This window comes from Phyllobates terribilis, unplaced genomic scaffold (genome assembly GCF_046119375.1).
Source record: "Phyllobates terribilis strain yellow unplaced genomic scaffold, ASM4611937v1 Scaffold_2__4_contigs__length_985480577, whole genome shotgun sequence".
NCBI lineage: Eukaryota > Metazoa > Chordata > Amphibia > Anura > Dendrobatidae > Phyllobates > Phyllobates terribilis.
Genome location: NW_027362762.1, coordinates 210,520,108 through 210,543,616, shown reverse-complemented (window position 1 = coordinate 210,543,616; position 23,509 = coordinate 210,520,108). Strand labels below are relative to the sequence as shown.

The 23,509-nt window shown below is 47.1% G+C and overlaps 1 protein-coding gene across 1 annotated transcript; it reads right to left on the bottom strand.

The window, feature by feature from the left end:
- Window positions 1–2,549: 2,549 nt before the first annotated feature.
- Window positions 2,550–3,845, bottom strand: LOC141245332 (uncharacterized protein F54H12.2-like). Its single transcript, XM_073669062.1, has one exon. It carries the CDS (start codon window positions 3,843–3,845, stop codon window positions 2,550–2,552), a length of 1,296 nt encoding a protein of 431 aa, XP_073525163.1.
- Window positions 3,846–23,509: the final 19,664 nt, after the last annotated feature.

Here is a 23,509-nt window from a genome sequence, read left to right as displayed (position 1 = left end):
GACTAACATTGGGCTCGTTGATCGGGTCGAGCACCCAAGTATCACGGTGAGCTCGGCCCGAGCTTCGAGCACCCGAGCATTTTAGTGCTCGCTCAACACTAATCCTAAATAAAACCAATAATCAGGTGGTATAAAATTAGACAGAAGTGTCTAAAGATGTCCTAAATCTATCAACCAACATCAGCCGCAGTGATATATTCTTGTTCAATTTTAAGCCATCTAAATGTACTACTGTATATGGAATGCTACCTCTCTGTTTTATATTACTCTTATTTAGGAAATGTGTTAAAACATTCAGTCACAGCTATAAAGATGATGAATTTATAATTTCATTTTAGATAATTATGTAGTTTGCAATTTTAGCTTGGCTTCCTTGCACCATTATGACTGATATGTGACCTATTAATCGCTACTGCATTGACCTTAAATTATAGTTAACTACTAAGGGAACGCAATAAAATATAAAAGGTCCTCCACATTATTTAATATGCAGGATAATCTGTTAATATATACAGGAAGGATTTTGGATGCCATTAATTTTTAATGATTTTGAACAGTTGTGTACTGTAAAAAAAATGAAAGTCCACAATTGATTTTTGGATGTTGCTTTTACTACATTGATTGTATAATAAAAATGACCAGGCAACATGATTCTTTTGTGTTGCCGCATGGGCTTCCCCATAATGTCCTGCAGTAATAACATCTTATAGATAATAATAATAATAATGATTGTTATTTATATAGCGCCAACATATTCCGCAGCACTTTACAATTAAGTGGAGACATGTACAGACAATAAATTCAATACCAAGTAAGACAGTTTAAACAGTTACATTAGGAGTGAGGTCCCTGCTCGCAAGCTTTCAATCTTCGAGGAAATGGGGGACACAATAGTTGAAAAGTGTTTGTTCATTCAGGTGTGGCAATTATAATAAATAGGGATTTTCATATAAAGCTGCATGATCCGGTCATCAGCTTGTTTAAGTGCAATAATAGTAGTAAGAGCACCCACCTCTCGTCAACACGCCCACTTCCGGTTTTTGACAGGTGCCCCGCCCCTTTTTGGAACATGTCCCGCCTCCACTTCCGGTCTAAACCCCCCCCCTCTCCTCCTCATTCTCCGCCCACTCTCTGCTCCTATGTGTCAATACCTGTTACATCAGTTCCGTCCCCGCCCCCGGAAGCCAACCCTTACCGCCCCTATGTGTGTCCAATATCTGTTACGTCAGTTCCATCCCCACCCCGGAAGCAGCCCATGTTCAGCCTCTGTTACGTCCCCCATGACCGCCCACATGCCCTTCACCCAAGGTTGTAGGTTAATGTGTAAGCGCCGTATGTAAGAAAAACATGTCAAGACATGTTTTTGTGAGAAAAGGCAGCCCCAGGATCCCTAGGGTTAGCATTCTGTAGTGTTCATAATAATGACGTAATAAAAGTGTTTAAAAAAATATACATTTATTGTAGATTCACTTAGAGGTATACACAAATCAAGAAATGTAAAAAGGTGTAAATAGATTTCAAAATACAACATTATACAAGCAAATCTATAGGTTACAATACATTTCAATGCTAATATTTACAAAGTTAACCACGCTCGTCGATAGCATCTCTGTAAGATTGTAGGATAATGTGTAAACTTGGTACATTACCCATTAACAATGGCTCGATTCTCTGTAAGGTAATAGGTAATGTGTAAGCTAGGCACATTCCCCATTAGCTTTGTGTAAACCGAATTGCTAGAAGGCGATCATGCCCTTCACCCCCATATAGGTTAAAGTGTAACCACTTATGTAAGAAAAAAACATGTCAATACATGTTTTTTTGTGAGAAATAGCAGTCCCAGGGTTAATGTTAACTGGCACAGCAAAATAGATTGAATGATTTATTGAACAAGAAATAATAAGATATAAACACTTTTAGTATACATTACAAAAAGGTAATATCGTTATAAAACCAATTAGTTCTATAGCAGAAATAGAGCAAGATCATGTTTCGCAGGGTGGTTTGCAAACCTGATTATAATCGCATAATGGCGTACGTAAAATCGTGATAGAGTTAGAAAGATTTTGTACAAATGCATCTACTAGACGATCATTATGTTTTAAATCATTTGTAAAGTTTTTCAGTAATCGCTTCAATGTTATTCCCGCAGCGACGTGATACAACACGTAAATACAAAACTGTCCGCAAAAACTCGACATAGAGTCTTGCAGCTGGCGGTTCTGATAGCAATACGTTGTGGTGTTTCTTCTTAAAAATTGTATAATCATATTCGGAAATACGGTGGCGTCAGGTTGTAACCCGTAACTGTCAAAAAATAAGGATTTGTTCCTGCATAGAATAATGAGTAGCCAATGCGTACCGGGCTCTTCTGAAGAATCTGTGTTGACGATATAGGCTCTAGGTCTATAGCTGATAATATGGCGTGGTAAGAGGTCGCAGCGAAATACCCCGCCAAACATACTCCGAGTAACGGGATTTCGGCTCAAAATGCATGACAGTTGTATAGTATTCATTATAGACGAAATCCACTGTGGAGTCACAAAAGTTTAATTAAAGTCGTATAGGACTTCTCGACGTTGGTTAATCTCCAGTACAGCAGTGTTGACACCATAAACGACATTCACCGTGTGTGGTGTGGCATCCGCAAAATGAATTTCGGCCCGTAGGTTACCCGTTTTAATGAGCGAAAAGTGAGCGCTCGGTTCCTGATCCGGCGACAAATCGAACGCGAAGAAAGTGTAGCCGCTCATAAAATCATCACGGTCTATGCTTAATCCTGCGTCGGCTTTTTGTTTTCTGGAGATGTGAACGAGAGCCAAATATTCAGCGTCAAAATTAGGGTAAAACGGCTTGGCGGGGATCTGCTGTCCGTCCAAATACAGAGCAGCGTGGTTGATCCTATAATGGTGAAAGCAAAGTGGATTTTTCTGGTAACTGCCGCTGAAGGCCTCGTTGTCCACAAAGCAAAGAATCACCGTTTTTGGTATCTGGCCCAGAAAAAGATTTTCATGATTACTATTTCTCGTTCCTCCAGGGATGCTATAGACTTTCAAACAGGCACTGTCTAGAGCGTATTTAGCGGGGCTTGATAGAAGAGCTTGGCTGTGACCGATCCTGACGGCTGGAGAGACTTGTACTCTCTTTACGTAGAGGGCTGCGTTCACGATCTGAACCTTAAACTGTTCCTGTTCGGGAGTCATAAGGCAAAACGAGTCCTTATTTCTTGATAACTTGATCTTAAGATCTAGACCGTTCAAAATGAGTTTCGGTTGATTAAAAATGTCACCGAAGATCGGGCCCACGAGTTCCACAGGCCTTGAGAGACGGGTTGCGTGGGCTCTGCGGGCGAACCCATAATTTTGATTTTCGCCGTCGAGTATGGTGGTCTGGTGATGGCCTGCAGTGTCTTTATAGAATAACCCCGCTGTAAATTGCGATCTCAACGCTTGCGTACTGTAGTTTAAAAGCGTTTCAATGTAGGCCCGGTAACCATAAAGGTTATCAGATTGAGAAATCAAACGGTCCCCCAGAGTAATGTCCATCTGATTGAAAAGTGTGGCTATGGGGTAATTAATAAGTCCCACACGCGTGCCGGCAGCGAGAACCGTACCGTCCTGTTTCAGGATGCGGCACTGGACGTTCAAGAGTGTATTATTTAAATCGTAATAATATTCTCCACTTCCCGATACGAAAAATTCCAGGGGTGCGTTATCGGCTAGAGCTGCAATGGGTTGCACCTCAACAAAAAACGATTTTTCGACGCTAGTCTGCGTGGGAGGCACGGTAAAGATATCCAGTTCGCTTTTAGCGCACTCTATCGACGCATCGTGAATAAACGCCATGACCTGTTATTAGAAGATGTCACTCGTAAGGCGTCTTGCGGACTTCTGACGCGAAATCGATTTACGTTGAGCGGTGTTATTCATGAGGCGCGGCGGGAATCGCGGGGAGCGGGGTCTTTTCGCTCGTGGTAAAGAGTTTCTTTCTCTTTTTATTTTACGCGATTTTGTGGTTACGTAGATTAGTCCGTCGCCCTCTTGATTGTTTTTAGAGGTGCGATTCAATCTGTCCACTACGGCAGTAGACATACTCGTGATAGCGTCTTTAGCAATGTTTCTTACTGCTGTTTTTACTTGCGGTTTGACTAGTTCTAGGCCTTTTCTGAAAAGCGGCACTGCTCTTCTAAAAAGACTTCTAAACAGACCACCGAGACCGGCGCCGTACATGTATTCATCACCGCGGAACCCCTCTAAGCCATGCCCTGCTTGAGCTACATAGTACCGGGCGTACAAGGCGGGATCGCCGTAAACTCTTTGAGACATCATTTTTACCGTGGCGTAGTCTTGCGAGGCCTAAAATGTAATCGCACTATAAACTTTCCGTATCTGAATTTAACCGGTGTACCCTGGTCCGACATGACAGTAACAGTTACGGAGTCAAAGTGTTGTTTGCACAGCGGTATGTAATCTGGCCGCGAGTAGCGCACTGTGACAATATCGTTATCATCGCCGCTAACTTCTACGGTCCGTAACAGTTGAACGTAGCTGTCGCCCACAAGCTGATGTTGAATTATATCAGTGTATACAAAAAGCGAATAAAAACCCGCCTTTGAATCGGGGTAAAAGCGGCGATTCCACGGCATTAAAGCTGCGGGTGAATCATCGACGGTCTGTAGTCCGAAAATAAATTTTAGCTTAGTACCCAGAGCAAACTGTATAGGGGATGGGTCGGGTAGGATTACTTCTCGACGTAGATCATCATAACGTATCCTGTAGGCAGGCGTGGATAAATTCAGCGATTCTATTCGCGAATTGACTGTACCGACAAGCTTTTGAATGTTCGGGTAAAATCCTGATTTTACATGATAAACCTCTAACGGCTCGTTGTGTTTAGCAGCGTAGAAGTTCCCTTCAAAAGCGTCGAACGTGTTCCACGTATGGGGGTACTGTATTTCCGTTAACGCCACTTCATAAGCTCCTGAAAGATGAACGGCCTTTGCTAGCTTGGTGGTGTAACTCGAAATAGTATTTTCGGGGTAGATTTTGGATGATGAATTGCTAGGTAGTGTAACGTAAAACGAATCGTCTTCCATGCTTTATACGGTCGTTAATTGATTTTCTTCTATCCAACTATTGAATTTATTGGGATATCCGAGCCACCTCACAAAATAATGAGTTGCACCGCGACGCCTGCGTTTTTTCAACACTTTTTCAACTTTGTAGATCCTATTAGCGTCTTGCGGCACCTTTTGTAGTTCGTCTTCATAAAAAGACCCTTCTACGTTTTCACCGCTCAAATCGTTTAATGCGTAGAGAGGTTTTCTGAATCGTGTATTTACGGACGAGACCACGAAAATTTCACGCGTGTAGGTTTGCTCGTAGCCTTTTGAAAAGATATGCTTATGCCGTTGTGGCACCCCAGGGGCCTGGTTTCCACAGTAACAGCAATGTTATGTCTGAGAGCAGGTGGGAGGTCTCTTGGTCAGGAATCCTATGCATGCCACACCTCCTGCCCAGTCCTGGGAGGGGAAGGACTTCCCCTATATAAACCTGGGGCTGAGGCAGGGTTAGAGAGAAGAGTAGAGAGAAGAGGAGAAGCAGCTATAGGAAAGAGAGATCAGGAGCTCTGGGGAAGTCGTGCTAAAAGGAATCAGGGGCTGGCAGCTGAAGAGCTTGCCCTGATTGAAGAGTTACCACCGGACCCGGAGTCCGAGGCTGTGGGGATTAACCTTGACCCAGCAGCAGAAACCGATCGGCAGGGGATTTCATGTCCCCTGGCCAAGAAACCCGAAGGCACGGTCACACGCGTGGGACCAGCACCGCCGTCGTGGAGCGGAAGCCACTAGAAGGCCCCGAGTCACCGGCCATACGGGTGAGCACCACACGGTACACTCAGGGACGTGGGCTACTTTTACCCGCCTCTAGCAAGGTAGCCAGAAGAGTACAATTAGTTGGGGAGGCCTACAACTCCGCCTGGCCAGGGGAAAATCCCATCTGCTCAAAGACTGACCAGGCCCCGATCGCTAGCCAGTACTCCGGGAGGGTCTATCTTTGTCACCAGTAAAGACCCTGAACTACACCGCATCGTCTCTGAGTGGTTCCTGCTACCCCCATCATCCACGTCGGCTGCCCTGAGGCCATACCCCTCCCGTTGGGGGTTATACCATCCACGCTGCACAATCCTACCACCGGCCTCAGCGGTCTGCCCTGCAGCGGCAGCTCCATAGCTGCATTCAACGGGTGGCGTAGTCGTCCTACATCTACTGCTAATACACCGCCACTTAGTCTGACTCCCTGGGCACGGACCGGGTCACCGCCACGAGACTACTACCCCTATCAGATCCAGCTCCGGGTAGTCCCTGCGTGCGCAACGCTACATCTCATAGGCCCAGGGCGCGTCAACTTTTGGCATAGTCGGCAGGATTTCGTGCCCGCAACCACTGGGTACTGCGTGCCTGAAAAAGACTGTTCAAACTTACCTGTGGTGAAGATTCCCGCCATCCGGCGCCATCTTCAGCCTTCTTCCCGCCTTCCGTGGAGTTTTCCCGCCGTTGGACGCCATCTTGAAGATGCCGCGCGGGAAGAAGAGGGGCGTGGACTCCGAAAGCGCGCGAGAACTGAAGCCCCGCCTCACGTCCGGACGTCGCGTAAGGTCCTGGAAGGAGCCCAGCAGACGCCGACGTCACAGGAGCGTGACGGAAGGTCCTCAACCCTGACGATCCACTGCGGAGCCGCGGCCTACGGAAGAGGATCATCGCAAGGTAGGCCACGGTCCACTAGGTGGGAGGAGGATGTCGGATACGGAGGAGAGCTTCACTGCCTCAACCCCCGCCAGCGCCACCGCTGCTGCAGTCATGCCTTTCACCATGCCCTATATCCCGGGAGCGGTCTGGCTACCCCAGTACTCAGGGGAGTCACATACCCTGCATGACTTTAGAGAAAAGCTGGATAGCCTCTTCCAGGTGTACCCCCTCACAGAAGAGCAAAAAGTGAGCATCCTGGTGGCCCAATTAACTGGGGCAGCCCGAAGGGAGGTAAAGTCCTGGCCACCTGGGGGGAGGACTGTCGCAGGGATACTAACCCGGCTGAAGGACACCTTTGATACCCGCACCTCAGCCGAGATCAAGCTTAGATTCTACGGGTGCAAGCAGCGAGCACAAGAGAGTATAAGGGACTATGCACTAAACCTACAAGAGGCCCTGAGAGCCATTAAGCAGACCGACCCTGACGGCGTGGGTGACGAGGACCGGCTGTTGACTGAACAATTTATAGAGGGTTTATATTGCAATGCCCACCGAACCCAGTTGCGGGCAATGGCCTTACAGGACCCTTATCTGGGATTTGCACAGTTCAAGGACAGAGCCATCCGGGTGCTCCGAGAACCGGCACCAGGTGGCGTTGTGACCCACAGACGCCCCACTACCACTTACCACCAGGAGGCGGCGCCCTTGTCGGCAGGGCCTGTGGGAGCTGATGCGCAGGCTTTGAACAATGACCCGGCTCCAGACCTGCACCATCAGGTCCAAGAGCTAGCTAAAAGCGTTGCTGCGCTAACCCGAACTGTGCAGTCTTTACAGGTTTCTACTCCAGGGAAGATCCAGCTGGCATCCAGACCGGAGGACATCCCGTGGCGCCAATCAAGGAGGACCCCACCGGCCAGAGGAAGACCCAGCGACCGATACAACGAGGACGGACAACCTATCTGCCGCCGCTGCAATCAACCCGGACATATGGCAAGGTACTGTCCTTTAAACTGGCACAACCTAGGGTAGAGGGCCAACCCCTAGGAAAAAGATCATCAGGCCCATCAAACTGGCGTGACAAATATGTGGGAGGACATCCAGTCTTGCCTGTGGTACTGGATGGCATTCCTCTGAGTGCCCTACTGGACACTGGGTCACAGGTCACCACCATCCCGTACGTGCTCTTCAAGCAGTACTGGAATGACTCGGATATAACCCGCTACCCTGACGACGACTTGAGTATCATCGCCAGCAATGGTCAGCCCGTGCCACAGATCGGATTTAAAGAGGTGACCATTAAAATCGGTAGAGTCGAGCTGGCAGCCCAGGGACTGATCATTGTGGACATTGACAAGCGCGAGAGTCACCCTAAGATAACTCTAGGAACTAATGTAATTGAAAATTGTCTTGCAGAGGTGATTTTTATTTTACAGCAGGTTGCCAAGAACGCCAGCTCCGGCCAGCAGCGAGTGCTCCAAAAAGAGATCCGGGCACTGATGCGACGGCAACAGGTGGAACTCTCCGGCGGTGAGATTGGTAGCGTGAGAATGTGTGACCCTTTCCCTATTGCCATGCCCCCAAAAAGTGAAATGATGATTTGGTGCCGGGCGGCTATTGGTCTGAGAGGTAGAGATTACCAGGCAATGGTAGAACCAGTTTATTCAGACAGTAGGCCCACCATTTTGACAGCACGGGGGGTGGTCAATGTACGCCATGGGAGGGTGCCCGTTCGCATAATAAATATCGGGAAGAAGGAAGTGTACCTGCCCCGGTATGCCACGCTAGCCAAATTGTATACCATCAATCAGAATTCCATACAGTCCGTAGAACCCTTGCCTCCATCTCCTCCGGAGGAAGGTAACGGCTCTAAACAACAAATGGAGGATTGGTGTCAGCAACTACATTTGGGTACTGACTCCACTCCCTCACACCAGAAACAGGGAGTCTATCGGGTGGTTCGAGAGTATGAGAGAGTGTTTAGTAAACACCCGTTAGACTTCGGGCGAGTCAAGGGGGTAGAACACCACATCCCCACGGGAGACCATCCTCCCATAAAAGAGAGGTATCGACCCGTACTCCCTGCACACTACCAACACGCCAAGGGGATGCTTAGAGACATGAAGGAGGCTGGGGTAATCAGGGATAGCTGTAGCCCCTGGGCAGCTCCACTAGTCTTGGTCAAAAAGAAAGACAACACCATGAGAATGTGTGTAGATTACCGGAAAATCAACCGTATCACACACAAGGATGCGTACCCCTTACCAAGGATAGAGGAGTCTTTGGCTGCTTTAAAATCTGCTAACTTCTTCTCTACCTTGGATCTCACTAGCGGGTACTGGCAGGTTCCTGTAGCAGAGGCGGACCAGGAGAAGACCGCATTCACCACCCCGATGGGACTTAGTGAGTTTACCTGCATGCCGTTCGGGCTCTGTAACGCACCAGGAACCTTCCAACGATTGATGGAATGCTGTCTGGGACACCGAAACTTTGAGACGGTCCTGTTGTACCTGGACGATGTCATCGTATATTCCAAGACTTATGAGGACCACCTGAAACACCTGGCGGAAGTGTTCGAAGCTCTGGCAAGCTACGGCCTAAAGGTGAAACCCTCCAAGTGTCACCTCCTGAAGCCAAAGGTGCAGTACCTGGGACACGTGGTGAGTGCCGACGGAGTGGCTCCCGACCCTGATAAGATCACCGCAATTAAGGAATGGCCAAGCCCCTCCAGCGTAAAGGAAGTGAGGCAGTTCCTCGGGTTGGTAGGCTACTACCGAAGGTTCATTCCCGGTTTCACCAAAAAGGCAGCTCCTATGCAGGACCTCCTGATAGGCCAGTCCAGGAAAGCCAAGAACCAGAAGCCACCCTTCAGATGGGAGAAGCTGGAAGAAGAGTCCTTCCGCCAGCTGAAGATGGCCCTCACGGGGGATGAAATCCTGGCGTACCCTGATTATAGCCAGCCCTTTATCCTCTACACCGACGCCAGTAACATCGGGCTAGGAGCCGTACTGTCCCAGATCCAGCAGGGGAAAGAACGGGTAATTGCTTACGCCAGCCGAAAACTGCGACCCACCGAAAGAAACCCTGAGAATTACAGCTCATTTAAGCTAGAGTTCCTGGCAGTGGTGTGGGCAGTCACCGAACGCTTTAAGCACTACCTCGCTTCTTCCCGGTTCACCGTGTACACGGATAACAACCCGTTGACACACCTGGACACTGCAAGACTCGGTGCCCTAGAGCAGAGATGGATGGCCCGCTTGTCCAACTATGAGTTTACAATCAAATACCGGGCAGGACGCTCCAATACCAACGCGGATGCCCTGTCCAGGATGCCAAACCTACTGGACGAGGGTGAGGATTCAGAAGATTTGGAAGAGGTCAAACTCCCTGCGTTCCACCGTCATGGGACTATCCAGTATTCCCACCGTGTAAGGGGTAAGCAAGCCGCTACGTTCAACCCCTTACCTCACTACAACTGGGCGGAAACGCAAGACAGTGACCCTGCCGTCCGGCTGGTGAAGGAGATGCTGACTCAGCCAGAAGCTCGCCTTGACCCAGACGCTCCGGAGGAAGCCAAGCAACTGTGGGCAGAGAAGAGTCGACTGTTCCTTTACAAGGGGAAGTTGTGCCGCAGAATGGTTAACTCCCGGACACATGAACTGATCTGGCAAGTAGTGGTGCCAAGAAGGGATGCAGCTATGGTGATGGAGGCATACCATGACGGGGCTGGGCACTTCGGATGGAAGAAGCTGGAGTTCCTGCAGCGCGGGCGGTTCCATTGGGTAGGCATGAGAGGAACCATCGAGAGGTGGTGCAGAGACTGTGGCCCATGCAACCTAAGAAGGAAGGACCGTGCCAGCCAGAAGACCCCCCTTCAGTCCATCGTCACCCGGCAGCCGTTGGAACTGGTAGCCTTGGATCATGTAAAACTGACCCCAAGCAGAAGTGGCTACGTCTACGCATTAACCATCGTGGATCACTACTCCCGGTTCTTGGTTGTCGTCCCCGTCAAGGACTTAACGGCTCAAACAGCAGCTAGAGCCTTCCAGCAGCACTTCTGCCGTCCACACGGCTACCCAGAGCAGGTGCTGACGGACCAGGGACCTGCCTTTGAAGCGGAGGTCTTCCGAGAGTTCTGTACTCTGTATGGCTGCCGGAAGATCAGGACGACACCCTATCATCCGCAAACTAATGGACTTTGTGAGAAAATGAACCAGGTGGTGATAGATCTTCTAAAAACATTGCCCCTGGAAGAACGCAGTCTGTGGCCTGAGAAGCTGCCCAACCTGGTGGACCTATACAACTACATCCCTGTAGGTTCCACCAACTGTACCCCGGCTTACCTAATGAGGGCAAGACCCGGTAAGCTACCTGTTGACCTGGAGATGGGAGTCCTGACACCCGAGGACACTTCACCGGAAGCAGACTGGGACACAGAGAGGCAGCAGCAGTACCGGAAAGTACAGGAGAGCGTGGAGCGAAGTCTCTGTCTAGCTAGGGAAAGGCAAGAGAAAACTTACAACCAGTATGCTCCCGCTGTTCCCTTGGTACCCGGAGAGCAGGTCTTGAAGAGGAAAAGACGGCTCCACAAGTTGGACGACCAGTGGGAGAAGGACCCGTACATCGTACTGCCCTCAAGCCACGACAACCCAAAGGTCTGTACCATCAGTAAAGACGGAGGGGAAACCACAACCATTGTATCCCGGGATCACCTGAAGAAGTGTCCCGAACAGCTACGGAACCCTGAAGAGGAACAAGAAGACCCTCGACCCGTAGAGGAAAGGGAAGATGTGGTTAGTACTGTGCTCGGAGACTTCCCTCGGTCCTGGACTCAAGTCAATGGTGCAGTTGTGGTACCCGTCCTCACGTTCCTCCAACCAACAACCCAAGTACTTACGGAGCAACCGGTAGAGCTGGAAGAACAGCCGGTCCAGGAGGCAGAAGACTCCACACAAGCAGATCAGGAGGATCAACCCTCTGCTTATAGTGAGCCTGCCATACCCCTAGTGAGCCAAAGAGCCCGTAGACAGCTGCCCAGTTTACCCTTGACAGCTCCTACACCCTGTAGTTCAGGGCCAGACAGTCAGCTCCGTAGGTCCACTAGGGCCACTAGAGGCCAGTTACCCGCACGTTGGAGGATTTGAAGTGTTTAAATTGTTTTATCTGTGGTCATCTGTCTGTTACTTGTAAATAATTATGTGTTTCTAGTTATTTTTAGGAGTCCTTGGTGGATTTACCGGGAATCCTTGTACAATTGGTTGGAGCGTAACTTAGGAATGGACTAAAGACTGTTAAGGACTCGGGGCAGGACAGACCCCTACCTGGTTACGTCTCCCTGTTGTGGTGAAATGGACACCTTGCTTTTCTTCAAAAACTGCACCCGGTTGCGGACACGCCGTGACCACCTTATGTGTTGTCTCTATCAGAATGTTATTGTTTACACCTTGTAATGTTTACAAAATATGTTTAGTCCCGGAGTACTAAATTTCACTAGGGGGGAATGTGGCACCCCAGGGGTCTGGTTTCCACAGTAACAGCAATGTTATGTCTGAGAGCAGGTGGGAGGTCTCTTGGTCAGGAATCCTATGCATGCCACACCTCCTGCCCAGTCCTGGGAGGGGAAGGACTTCCCCTATATAAACCTGGGGCTGAGGCAGGGTTAGAGAGAAGAGTAGAGAGAAGAAGAGAAGCAGCTATAGGAAAGAGAGATCAGGAGCTCTGGGGAAGTCGTGCTAAAAGGAATCAGGGGCTGGCAGCTGAAGAGCTCGCCCTGATTGAAGAGTTACCACCGGACCCGGAGTCCGAGGCTGTGGGGATTAACCTTGACCCAGCAGCAGAAACCGACCGTCAGGGGATTTCAGGTCCCCTGGCCAAGAAACCTGAAGGCACGGTCACACGCGTGGGACCAGCACCGCCGTCGTGGAGCGGAAGCCACTAGAAGGCCCCGAGTCACCGGCCATACGGGTGAGCACCACACGGTACACTCAGGGACGTGGGCTACTTTTACCCGCCTCTAGCAAGGTAGCCAGAAGAGTACAATTAGTTGGGGAGGCCTACAACTCCGCCTGGCCAGGGGAAAATCCCATCTGCTCAAAGACTGACCAGGCCCCAATCGCTAGCCAGTACTCCGGGAGGGTCTATCTTTGTCACCAGTAAAGACCCTGAACTACACCGCATCGTCTCTGAGTGGTTCCTGCTACCCCCATCATCCACGTCGGCTGCCCTGAGGCCATACCCCTCCCGTTGGGAGTTATACCATCCACGCTGCACAATCCTACCACCGGCCTCAGCGGTCTGCCCTGCAGCGGCAGCTCCATAGCTGCATTCAACGGGTGGTGTAGTCGTCCTACATCTACTGCTAATACACCGCCACTTAGTCTGACTCCCTGGGCACGGACCGGGTCACCGCCACGAGACTACTACCCCTATCAGATCCAGCTCCGGGTAGTCCCTGCGTGCGCAACGCTACATCTCATAGGCCCAGGGCGCGTCAACTTACAATCCGGACGTTATCCCCCGGTTTTAATAGAGGTTTAAATCTTTTCGCTGCAGAGACGTCTTGATAAGCGCTGCGCCATACGGTCATGGAGTTAGCTTTCGTGACAGAGGCAGGACTGCATCTTATAGTGCGATGATAAGCGTTATTGTAAGAGTGCACTAAATCAGGTAATACGTCTATATATCTCAATGTGTTATGAGCCGTTAAATAGCGCCACATGCGAGCTTTCAACGTGCGATTAAATCTTTCCACGACCGCAGCTTTCACCGTATTATTCGTAAAGAACTGATGTGCGTTATACTCTTTACAAAGCGTAGCGACGGGCTTATTCATAAATTCTTTCCCGCGATAGTTTTTGTGGGATACGTCGTTCGCTTTTAAAAATCATCTCAAAAGCTTTTGCAAGCTCCTTGCCGGTCTTGGTCCACAGGCCGATGACCCAGACGTATTTGGATAGAACATCTATGACCGTTAAAATATATTTTAAACCGTCGTTATCGTTAGCATAGTCATTCGTGCAGACGAGATCCGCCTGCCAGAGACTATCCACATCGCTAACTATGATCCGATTTCTGATAATCTTACGGATTTGTGCAGAGAATACGCTTCTTGACCGCTAAGCCACTCTGCGACAGTCTTTCTACGCACGCCATATTTCTTAACGCCATTATAGAGCCGCTGTATCCCTCCGTAGGAACCGGGACTCTTTGCTGTATAATAATGCTTGTGTAACAGAGTTTCGACGTTAGGCATTTTGAAAACAAAATGGTGCCGGATTTAGATTCAATCCTTAATTAACTAGTTATTATACTTATACAGGGTAAAACTGGTATGGATTGATTTTCCCATTCTAGGTAACATTTTTAGTATGACGCAGCAAAAAACTATTCCCAGGCTATGAAGTAACATTAACTAGCCATATCAATCAATACAATAATGTTAATGATTATTTGTTTCTGACAAGATAATTAAGGGCAGTCCTTATTTAACTTATAGTTATACATGGTAAAACTGGTATGGATTGATTTTTCCCAACCTACGGAACATTTTTTTAGTATACCGCAGCAAAAACTGCTCATGTGACGTAGTCAACCGTGTATATATATCCGTGCGAATTGTTCATTCAGATTATCAGAACACTGAGTCTGAAGAGGTGACAAGATATTGAATACCGTCAATGTAAGTAATTATCTTTTAGCATATCATGGGTCTGTATAATGTTTATTTAATACTGAATGCCTGATTGTCACCATTATTATGTCTTGTATATTAATTTTTAATTGTAATTGATGTAAGTATTTTATAGTTTATGCGCTTATTTTGTCGCTATATATTGTATGACGTTATGCGCTTGTTATGAACCGTAATTTTAACGATCACGGCGCAGGCGAGGAGCAACTCACGGACAGCCAACTAAGTAAGTAAAGTTTTAGAGAGAATGTGTGAAAATGAAGTTATAGGATGGGGGATACCTACCACGCTTTTATTTTATTTTAAAAGCTAGATTCCTAGACGCCGATATGGAAGAGGAATGCCACGCAGCGACACAGTGTCTGATGGCTGAAGCGCAACGTGAAACGGTCTCTGGGGGCCGTCATGTTAATTTCGATCTAGCGGAAGATCCTCAATACCCAGACTCACAGGAACTACTGACCGAATCGCAGCAATTGGACGCTGAAGTAATGGCCGAGTGGTCTCAGGATAACTCCAGGACCTTGGATATACACAGCCTACCTATGTATGGTAAGTCCGGTAACAAAAAGCTCTTTGTACTCTACATTATCTTGTGGAGTTTTGTTGTAATTCGACGTCTATTTATTTCAGAGAGTTTCATAGATTGTACAGTCTCTGACGATGAACGTCCGTCCGCCAACACCAGCGATGATGAAGCTTGTACGCAACAACCTGTATATTCAGTCACAGGCCGGGATATATGGAGCCCTACGTACCCGTCAACATCTACACAAGGTATTGTCAACTACAAATGTTGCCGTGCTCTACAATAGAATGGACAGCTGTGTGGTAAATTACCGGTTATTTATTTCAGAGACCATCATCGATTTAACCGGATCAGATGATGAAACAGAAGACAAAGAAAATGCTTCACTACTCGGTACCGGTACAAGAACCGAAGAAAATTATGCACACCTGTCAACGTCTTATTCATCCCCCACCCAACCGCTCTGGAGACCTATCAACCTGACGTGTAAGTTTTTTTAAACCGTACTAATCCGTTACAACAATGTTTACTCTCATTTTCCTATTTTGCTAAGATGCGCCATAGATTAATTACGAGCTCTCCATTTTCTTACGCAGACGCGCCTAGAAAGACAGCACGTAGACAAGCCTTCAGAACTATTTTTGAGAAAAAAGAATTTGAACACAGGTCGCCACTGGAACATCTGTGGAAGCAACCCACTCAACTTAAAGAAGTAAACCCTCCGCACCCCTCAGAGCAAAAAGCCACAAGTAACTCATTTCATCCAAGCCCTAAAACCAGATCTGTCAGCAAAAGCGGCAATCTAAATGCAGGAACCTCGACATCCCATGATTCTGAAACAATCTTTGCAGGACCCTCAGGTAGGTCAATGAGTATTGAACCAAATGTATTATGGGTTTGTGACACTATAGCTACACCACAGAAGCCTAACGTTCAGAAACGGACGCGTAACACCACAATACGGCCAATAAAACCTAAAAAACAGAAAACTCGAGACAGTATATCATCGTACAAACAATGGCCCCTAGATGTAAAAAGAGTATTTAACAACCTATACAGTCATACCATGACGCTTATCAATGCACACAATCATTTAGCTTACCTGTTGGATCGTTGTACAGAACTGTCCGCACAGCGTCCGGATAGAGCCAGCATTTCAGAAATAATGGCTTTAGAACCGCTGTACACAGAGGCTGTTGAAGCCGTTAAAAATTACCGAGGGCTCGTACATTATGACTAGGCATGACGGGTCGCGGTATGAAACGCAGACCCCCGCGTAAAGGTTTTTTCAATAAACCACGCGTCATAAAACGTTGTATTAAAAAAGCAACAAACGCTACACGCGCGTTAAAGAGGCGAAAAAAACTAAAGAATAGGGTAAAGCGCACTGCTATTGACTCACCACACGTGACGCAAGGACGACCCCCACAGAACACTACAACGCTTCAGCTTTCGCCGACAGTCGTCACTGAGACGGCAGAACGCGAATCCTCGATAGATTCTCAATTTCTAGACACGCCGCAGAATTCCGCGTCGGATACACCTACAGTCTCCGGCGTTGAAATCTCGAACGATGATCGACAAGATGCAGCGCCACAGTTTTCACCTCCTCATACACCGTCCATAAGCGAACATTCACGCTTTTTGGAACACTTATTTCATGTTCGTAGGGAGATGAGTAACCTCAACGCCTATCAGTATATCGATCATTTTAGATTTGTGAATTTAGACCGTATACGCTCCTTTGAAGAAAGTTTGGAGATCATACACGGTTCTATTCAAACGTTACTGGATAGGATCGTGAGGGATATCGAGCCGGGCGACTTTATACAATTAAGATTAGAAGGGGACGGAAGACTAAATCCAGTCTACGGTTTTAAACAATGTAGAGAACAATTTGACACGACTGCTTTCCTAAATGCCGTGGGCAACGCGTTGCAAAGCAACGCCGAGTGCATAGCCGGCGACTGCTTGAAATTGATAGTAAGCGTCGTTAGGAATAGACGGGGAGGTATAAAACGCAGACGACTGAGATCTATAGTTTATACACGAATTATTCATCAGAAACGTCAAATGTTGTTTGATTTTAACAATTACGGCTCTAATCAGTGTTTGGCCGCGTCTCTCTACGCCTTACTGGCTGAAGACGACCCGCCTGACGATGATTTAATGAAACGTGCGGCGGAGCTACACAGAAATTTGAAACTACCCGATGATCAACTAGTGAGCTTTAGCGACATTAGAGCGTTTGAGACGTATTTGAAAGTTACCATTAAAGTTCTATACTTTAGTCAGGGAGACTGGCGCTATTTTCACACGGATAAAGAACCCACAGACAAAATATTATATATTCTACATCATGATAATCATTATTACGGTATAAATATATAAAAGGATTCATAGGAGCTAAATTCTTTTGTGAAAAGTGCAGTTCTGCCTTTCATCACAAAAATAATCACTCTTGTCAATACTTTTGCTCCGTTTGTCGGAGGTCGGATTGCTCTGATACAGCTGCAGAGCATCTACAATGCCCACGCTGCCGTGTATTTTGTCGTTCAGCGAGTTGCTTAGAACTCCACAGAAGTCTCGCTGAGACTGACTGGTCATTTTGTAAACTTAAGTTTTTCTGCGAGCGATGCTATCGCTATGTCCCCCAAATCGTAGATGATGAACACCGATGCGTCGGTGTACGATGCTCTGTTTGCGCTGTTCCGGTGAGCAGATTCGATAATCATCTACTGTATGTTATATGCAGCGCTATACACTGAAGAAATCAACGGAACAATACATCTTTTACGATTTTGAATGTACGCAAGAGACGGGAACGCACCATCCCAATTACGTTTTTGCCACAGATTTGCACGGGATATCTAGCTGGGAGTTTGTGGGTAAAACATGTACTACCGACTTTGTACATTTTTTTACAAAGGGTGTGTATGTAGGTTACACTTTTATAGCTCACAATGCTGCTCGATATGATTCCTACTTTATCGTTAAAGAGCTGATCCGTGAGAAGCTGCGCGTCAACATGATAGCACAAGGCGGTCGCCTTTTGTGCGTATCATTACCCGATTTAGACATGAGATTCATCGACTCTTTAAATTTCATTCCCATGAAGCTCAGTAAGTTGCCGCAAGCTATGGGATTTTCAGGCGCTAACGGTCACTTTCCACATTTTTTTAACATTGATGAAAATCAGTCCTATGTAGGGCCTATGCCAGATGCTAACTATTATGGCGTAGAGTACATGACGCATAGTGAGAAAAAGGAATTCACAACATGGTACGAATCGGTGAAAAACAATACGTTTGATTTGCAAGCAGAGCTCAAAGCATACTGTCAACAGGACGTAGAGGTCTTGAGATGCGCCTGCGTAGTGTATCGCGAGCGCGTCGTAGAAATGACAGCCAAAAAACAAATACAGTTCTGTATGCGCAAAAATAAATTTACTGAAAATCTCATCAGTATAGATCCGTTTCAGCTCATGACACTAGCATCTGTTTGTCTGGCCATGTACCGCTTTAAATTTCTCCCCGAAGACAAAATAGCCATTTTGCCTGGGGATAATTATCACAAAAAGCACAAACGTTACTCGTCCCCGACTATTCAATGGTTAATGTACGTAGCGCATACAGAGAATCTAGATCTGCAACACGCTTTGAAAGGTGGTGAGAAAAGAGTAGGAAACTTTTTGATAGATGGCTATGCGAGAGTCAACGGTCGCCCTACTGCTTTTGAATTTCAGGGGTGTTTTTACCACGGGTGTCCCATTTGCTATAACGATAATGACACGAACAAACTCACAAAGACCACTTACGGGCAATTGTATCGAATGTTTGAGGTGAAGAAACGTTTCTTGCTTCAACAGGGGTTCGACGTCCGCGTATTGTGGGAACACGAGTGGCGAGAGATGGTTGAAAAAAGCTCTGACCTACAAGCGTTTCTGCGCCACATGCAGTTCCCTGAGCCTTTAGAACCTCGTGACGCTCTGTACGGTGGTCGTACTAACGCTATCAAACTCTATCACAAACAAGAACCCGGTGAAACTATAGAGTACTACGATTTCACCAGTTTATACCCGTACGTCAATAAAACAAAAGTGTACCCTGTAGGACATCCTAAAATAATCTATGACCACTTTGGTTATATCAAGCAGTACTTTGGCATCGCCAAAGTGAAAGTCTACCCGCCCAGGGATTTGTTTTTCCCTCTGCTCCCTGTTAAAATGAACAAAAAATTGATCTTCCCCCTCTGTCACACATGCGCGTTGCATTCAGAAGCGGATCCCTGCGCTCATTCAGAGGAAGAGAGGGCTCTGACGGGTACGTGGTGCACGATAGAGGTAGAAATGGCTTTGGAGAAGGGTTACAGACTCGCACACATTTACGAGGTGTGGCATTTTGAGGAGACGACGACCGATCTATTTGCGCAATACATCGATTTACATCTTAGACACAAACAGGAAGCCTCGGGGTATCCCTCACGGTGCACGGACGAAACGAAGAAAAAAGACTATGTAGCCGCCTATCTTGAAAAGAAGGTATAAAGTTAGACCCCGATCATATAGAACCAAATTCAGCTAAAAGACAAATCGCCAAACTATTCTTAAAATCTTTATGGGGAAAGTTTGCGCAGCGCTCTAATTTACCTACCACCAGCATCATGAACAACGCCGATGAACTCTTTGAGTATGCCTTTCATCCATACTATGAGATTTCTGAGTTAAACTTTATCAGCGACGATACGGCGACTGTCAATTGGAAATACACAAAAGAACACCGTCAACAAAAACACCAACATTTTCATTGCATGCTTCACTACAGCTTATGCGCGCTTAGAATTGTACACCCTTCTAGACAAACTGCAGGAGCGCTGTCTTTACCACGACACAGACTCCGTTATTTTTGTAAGTCGTGACGGCGAGTGGCAGCCTCCCTTAGGTGATTACCTGGGTGAACTCACCAGCGAAATACCCCAGGGGAGTCACATCACAGAATTTGTATCCGCCGGTCTGAAAACTTACGGCTACAAATTAAACACGGGTGACACGATCTTGAAAGTGAAAGGTATCATGCTTAATATCGCTAACGCTGGTGTTATCAATTTCGACAGTCTAAAAGATTTAGTGTTAGCTTACAAGAACTCTGCAGATCCTGGAAATGAAAAGACGATCGTTGTAGAGCAGAATGATATTGTGCGGATCAAAAAGTACTGGGATATTGTAACGCGACCCCTACGCAAAACTCAACGCTGCGTCTATACCAAGAGGCAGTTGTTTGATGACTTTACTTCTTTACCCTACGGGTATTAACGATGAATTCCCTTTTCTTCAAACAACTGACGTACCTTTATCTCCGCTACAGGTGCAGAATATGCTACAGACTACCGTACCATCAAACGACCGACGCGTAGCTGTAGATAGAGTCGTGAAGTCTAAAGAGAAACGTGCTCGACGAATTTACTCCGTGGTGCAACAGGTCTTAAACATACAACATCATGGATCCCCGGTTACAACACCCATTCTCATGCATTCTAGCGGGCCCCTCTAACTCAGGAAAATCCTATTTTGTCAAACAGGTTTTAGCTCACGCGACAACACATTTATCTCACAAACCCGATAATATTGTTTGGTTTTATTCTTGTTGGCAAAAAATGTACGATGAACTGAGTCATTCCTTCCCCAGTATTCGTTTTATCGAAGGTTTGCCGCAGACGTTTGTAGATGACGAACTATTCCCGCCTGACATGATCAACTTGGTGGTGGTGGACGATCTCATGGAGGCCGCTAGCTGTAATTCAGAACTGGAAAAAGCATTTACTAAATACGTTCATCATAGAAGCTTGAGCCTGTTCTATTTGGTTCAAAATGTTTTTTGTCAGGGGAAAAAGAGTAGAACCATCACCTTGAATACCAAGTACATGGTCCTATTTAATAACCCCCGCAATAAAATTCAAATTGTGACGCTAGCCAGACAGATGTATCCGAGGAACTCGCGTTTCTTCTTAGAAGCTTTCGAAGACGCTACGCGAGAGCCTTACGGATTCTTGCTCGTAGATTTGAGAGGTGATACGCCCGAGGAATATCGCTTAAGAACTGGTTTATTTCCACCAGCTTTACCAGCAGCGTACGTTCAAAAAGGTAAAACTCGTTCTAAAAAGTGAATTTTTTACACTGCTGTGATTATTCATACCCGTAACCTTCATTCTGTCAACATGTCTGAGAGAGTGAGGCGTAACTGGGCTCTCTTGAAAAAGCTGGTGAAAGCAAACGCGTTGGAGAGAAAGCTTATTCTGAAAACCGCCGGCAGAGATTTAATCGCTGCCATCGCGGAAATAGCTCTCAATATTCTGAAAGGGCGGCTTCCTCTCAAAGAGCGCCAAAGAAAAATATTACAAAAATGGCGTAGAGCTATAAGAAATCTGAGTGACAAAAAAGTGTCCATTCAGAGAAAACAGTATCTATTGAATCAGTCTGGAGGCTTCATAGGGCCGCTTCTAGCTATTGCTACACCGCTAATAACGAGTTTAATAGCCGGTAGATGATGGAACGTGCTGAGAAAATGTACTTGGTTCCGGTGCATGAGATTATCAGACTAAAAAACGTTGTTCCGACGGTGCCTACCATGCGTCAGACGACACTCCAAAGGTTAGACGACGAAATCGGCGACATTCTACGCCGCACTGATTTGCCTGACGACGTAAAGATTAAAAGATACACCGAAATACTACAGAGAAGTTTGTTGCATGCTAAGCGCGAAGGTTCTGAACTTACACGTTTAAACCTTGTGATCCCTCCTGACGGTGAACAAGCACCATCACCAGCGGGTGAAATAGAGATACGCCCCTCTGCCCCTCAGTTTGTAGATCACCTCAACCCCCGTTTCCGAAAAAATGCAGATATACTACTCAACAGTTTCTTGAAACACAAAGACATTGCTACATGGACTGAGAAAGGTGAATTTGTCTACAAAGGGACCGTCATTCCCGGCACCCATATGTTGGACCTTGTACGGAACACTCTGCAAAGTCACGGACTAACCAAAAAGAACACTCCACAAGGATGGGACGTTTTTATGAGGGCTATGGCCGAGTTAAACATACCTTCGACCGTGATTGGTCACCATACGACCAGAGACGCTCTGAACGAATTAAAAATGATGTTGAGTGCGCCGTCAAATCCCTTCAAAACACCATCACAAGTACTCGCTACCTCAACACCGGCCGCTAGAGGACGTTTGCTGTCGAAACAGAGAATCGCGCCGTTGTCGCCGAGCGCCTGGTTAACTTTGTAAATATTAGCGTTGAAATGTATTGTAACCTATAGATTTGCTTGTATAATGTTGTATTTTGAAATCTATTTACACCTTTTTACATTTCTTGATTTGTGTATACCTCTAAGTGAATCTACAATAAATGTATATTTTTTTAAACACTTTTATTACGTCATTATTATGAACACTACAGAATGCTAACCCTAGGGATCCTGGGGCTGCCTTTTCTCACAAAAACATGTCTTGACATGTTTTTCTTACATACGGCGCTTATACATTAACCTACAACCTTGGGCGAAGGGCATGTGGGCGATCATGGGGGACGTAACAGAGACTGAACATGGGCTGCTTCCGGGGCGGGGACGGAACTGACGTAACAGATATTGGACAAACATAGGGGCGGTAAGGGTTGGCTTCCAGGGGCGGGGACGGAACTGACGTAACAGGTATTGACACACATAGGGGCGGAGAGTGGGCGGAGAATGGGGAGGAGAGGGGAGGGGTTTCGACCGGAAGTGGAGGCGGGACAGGTGCCAAAAAGGGGCAGGGTACCTGTCAAAAACCGGAAGTGGGCATGTTGACGAGAGGTGGGTGTTCTTACTACTAATAATCAAATATCGAGTGCAGTTATCGTGTGCATGGAGGATGTGGAGACAGGTGAACGGTAGGGAGCAAATTCTGATAATGTTTAGGAGGGAACAGGGGAAAGTTAGTTTACTGAGTAGTTGAGGTGGTAGGCTTGTTTAAAGAGATGGGCTTTTAAAGCGCACTTGAAGACGTGGGGGCTAGGCATCAGTCGGATCGCCTGGGGTAGTGCATTCCAGAGAACTGGAGCAGAACGAGAGAAGTCTTGGAGATGGAGGTGTGAGGTTCGGATTATGGGGGATGTTAGTCTTAGGTCATTTGTGGAACGGAGGGCACATGTTGGGCGATAGACAGATATGAGAGAGGAGATATAAGGTGAGATATAAGGTGGGGCAGAACTGTGGAGAGCTTTGTGGGTGAGAGTGATGAGTTTATATTGGACCCTATAGCGAATGGGTAACCAGTGTGCAGCATCGGCGTCTCTGCCCTCAGTCAGGCAGAGACGCCGTCCCCCTTACCGCTGTGGTTCTGCTCCGGCGTCTTCCGGCCTCCCTGCAGCTGCTGCTGGTGCACACAGCTTCCCTGGCTCTGTGCTTAGGGCGCGCGTGCGCTCCCTCCCTCTTAAAGGGGCCATGCGCCGTCCTAAAACGTCCCCGGCCAATGGCCGGAGGACTTTCCCTATAAAAGGCACC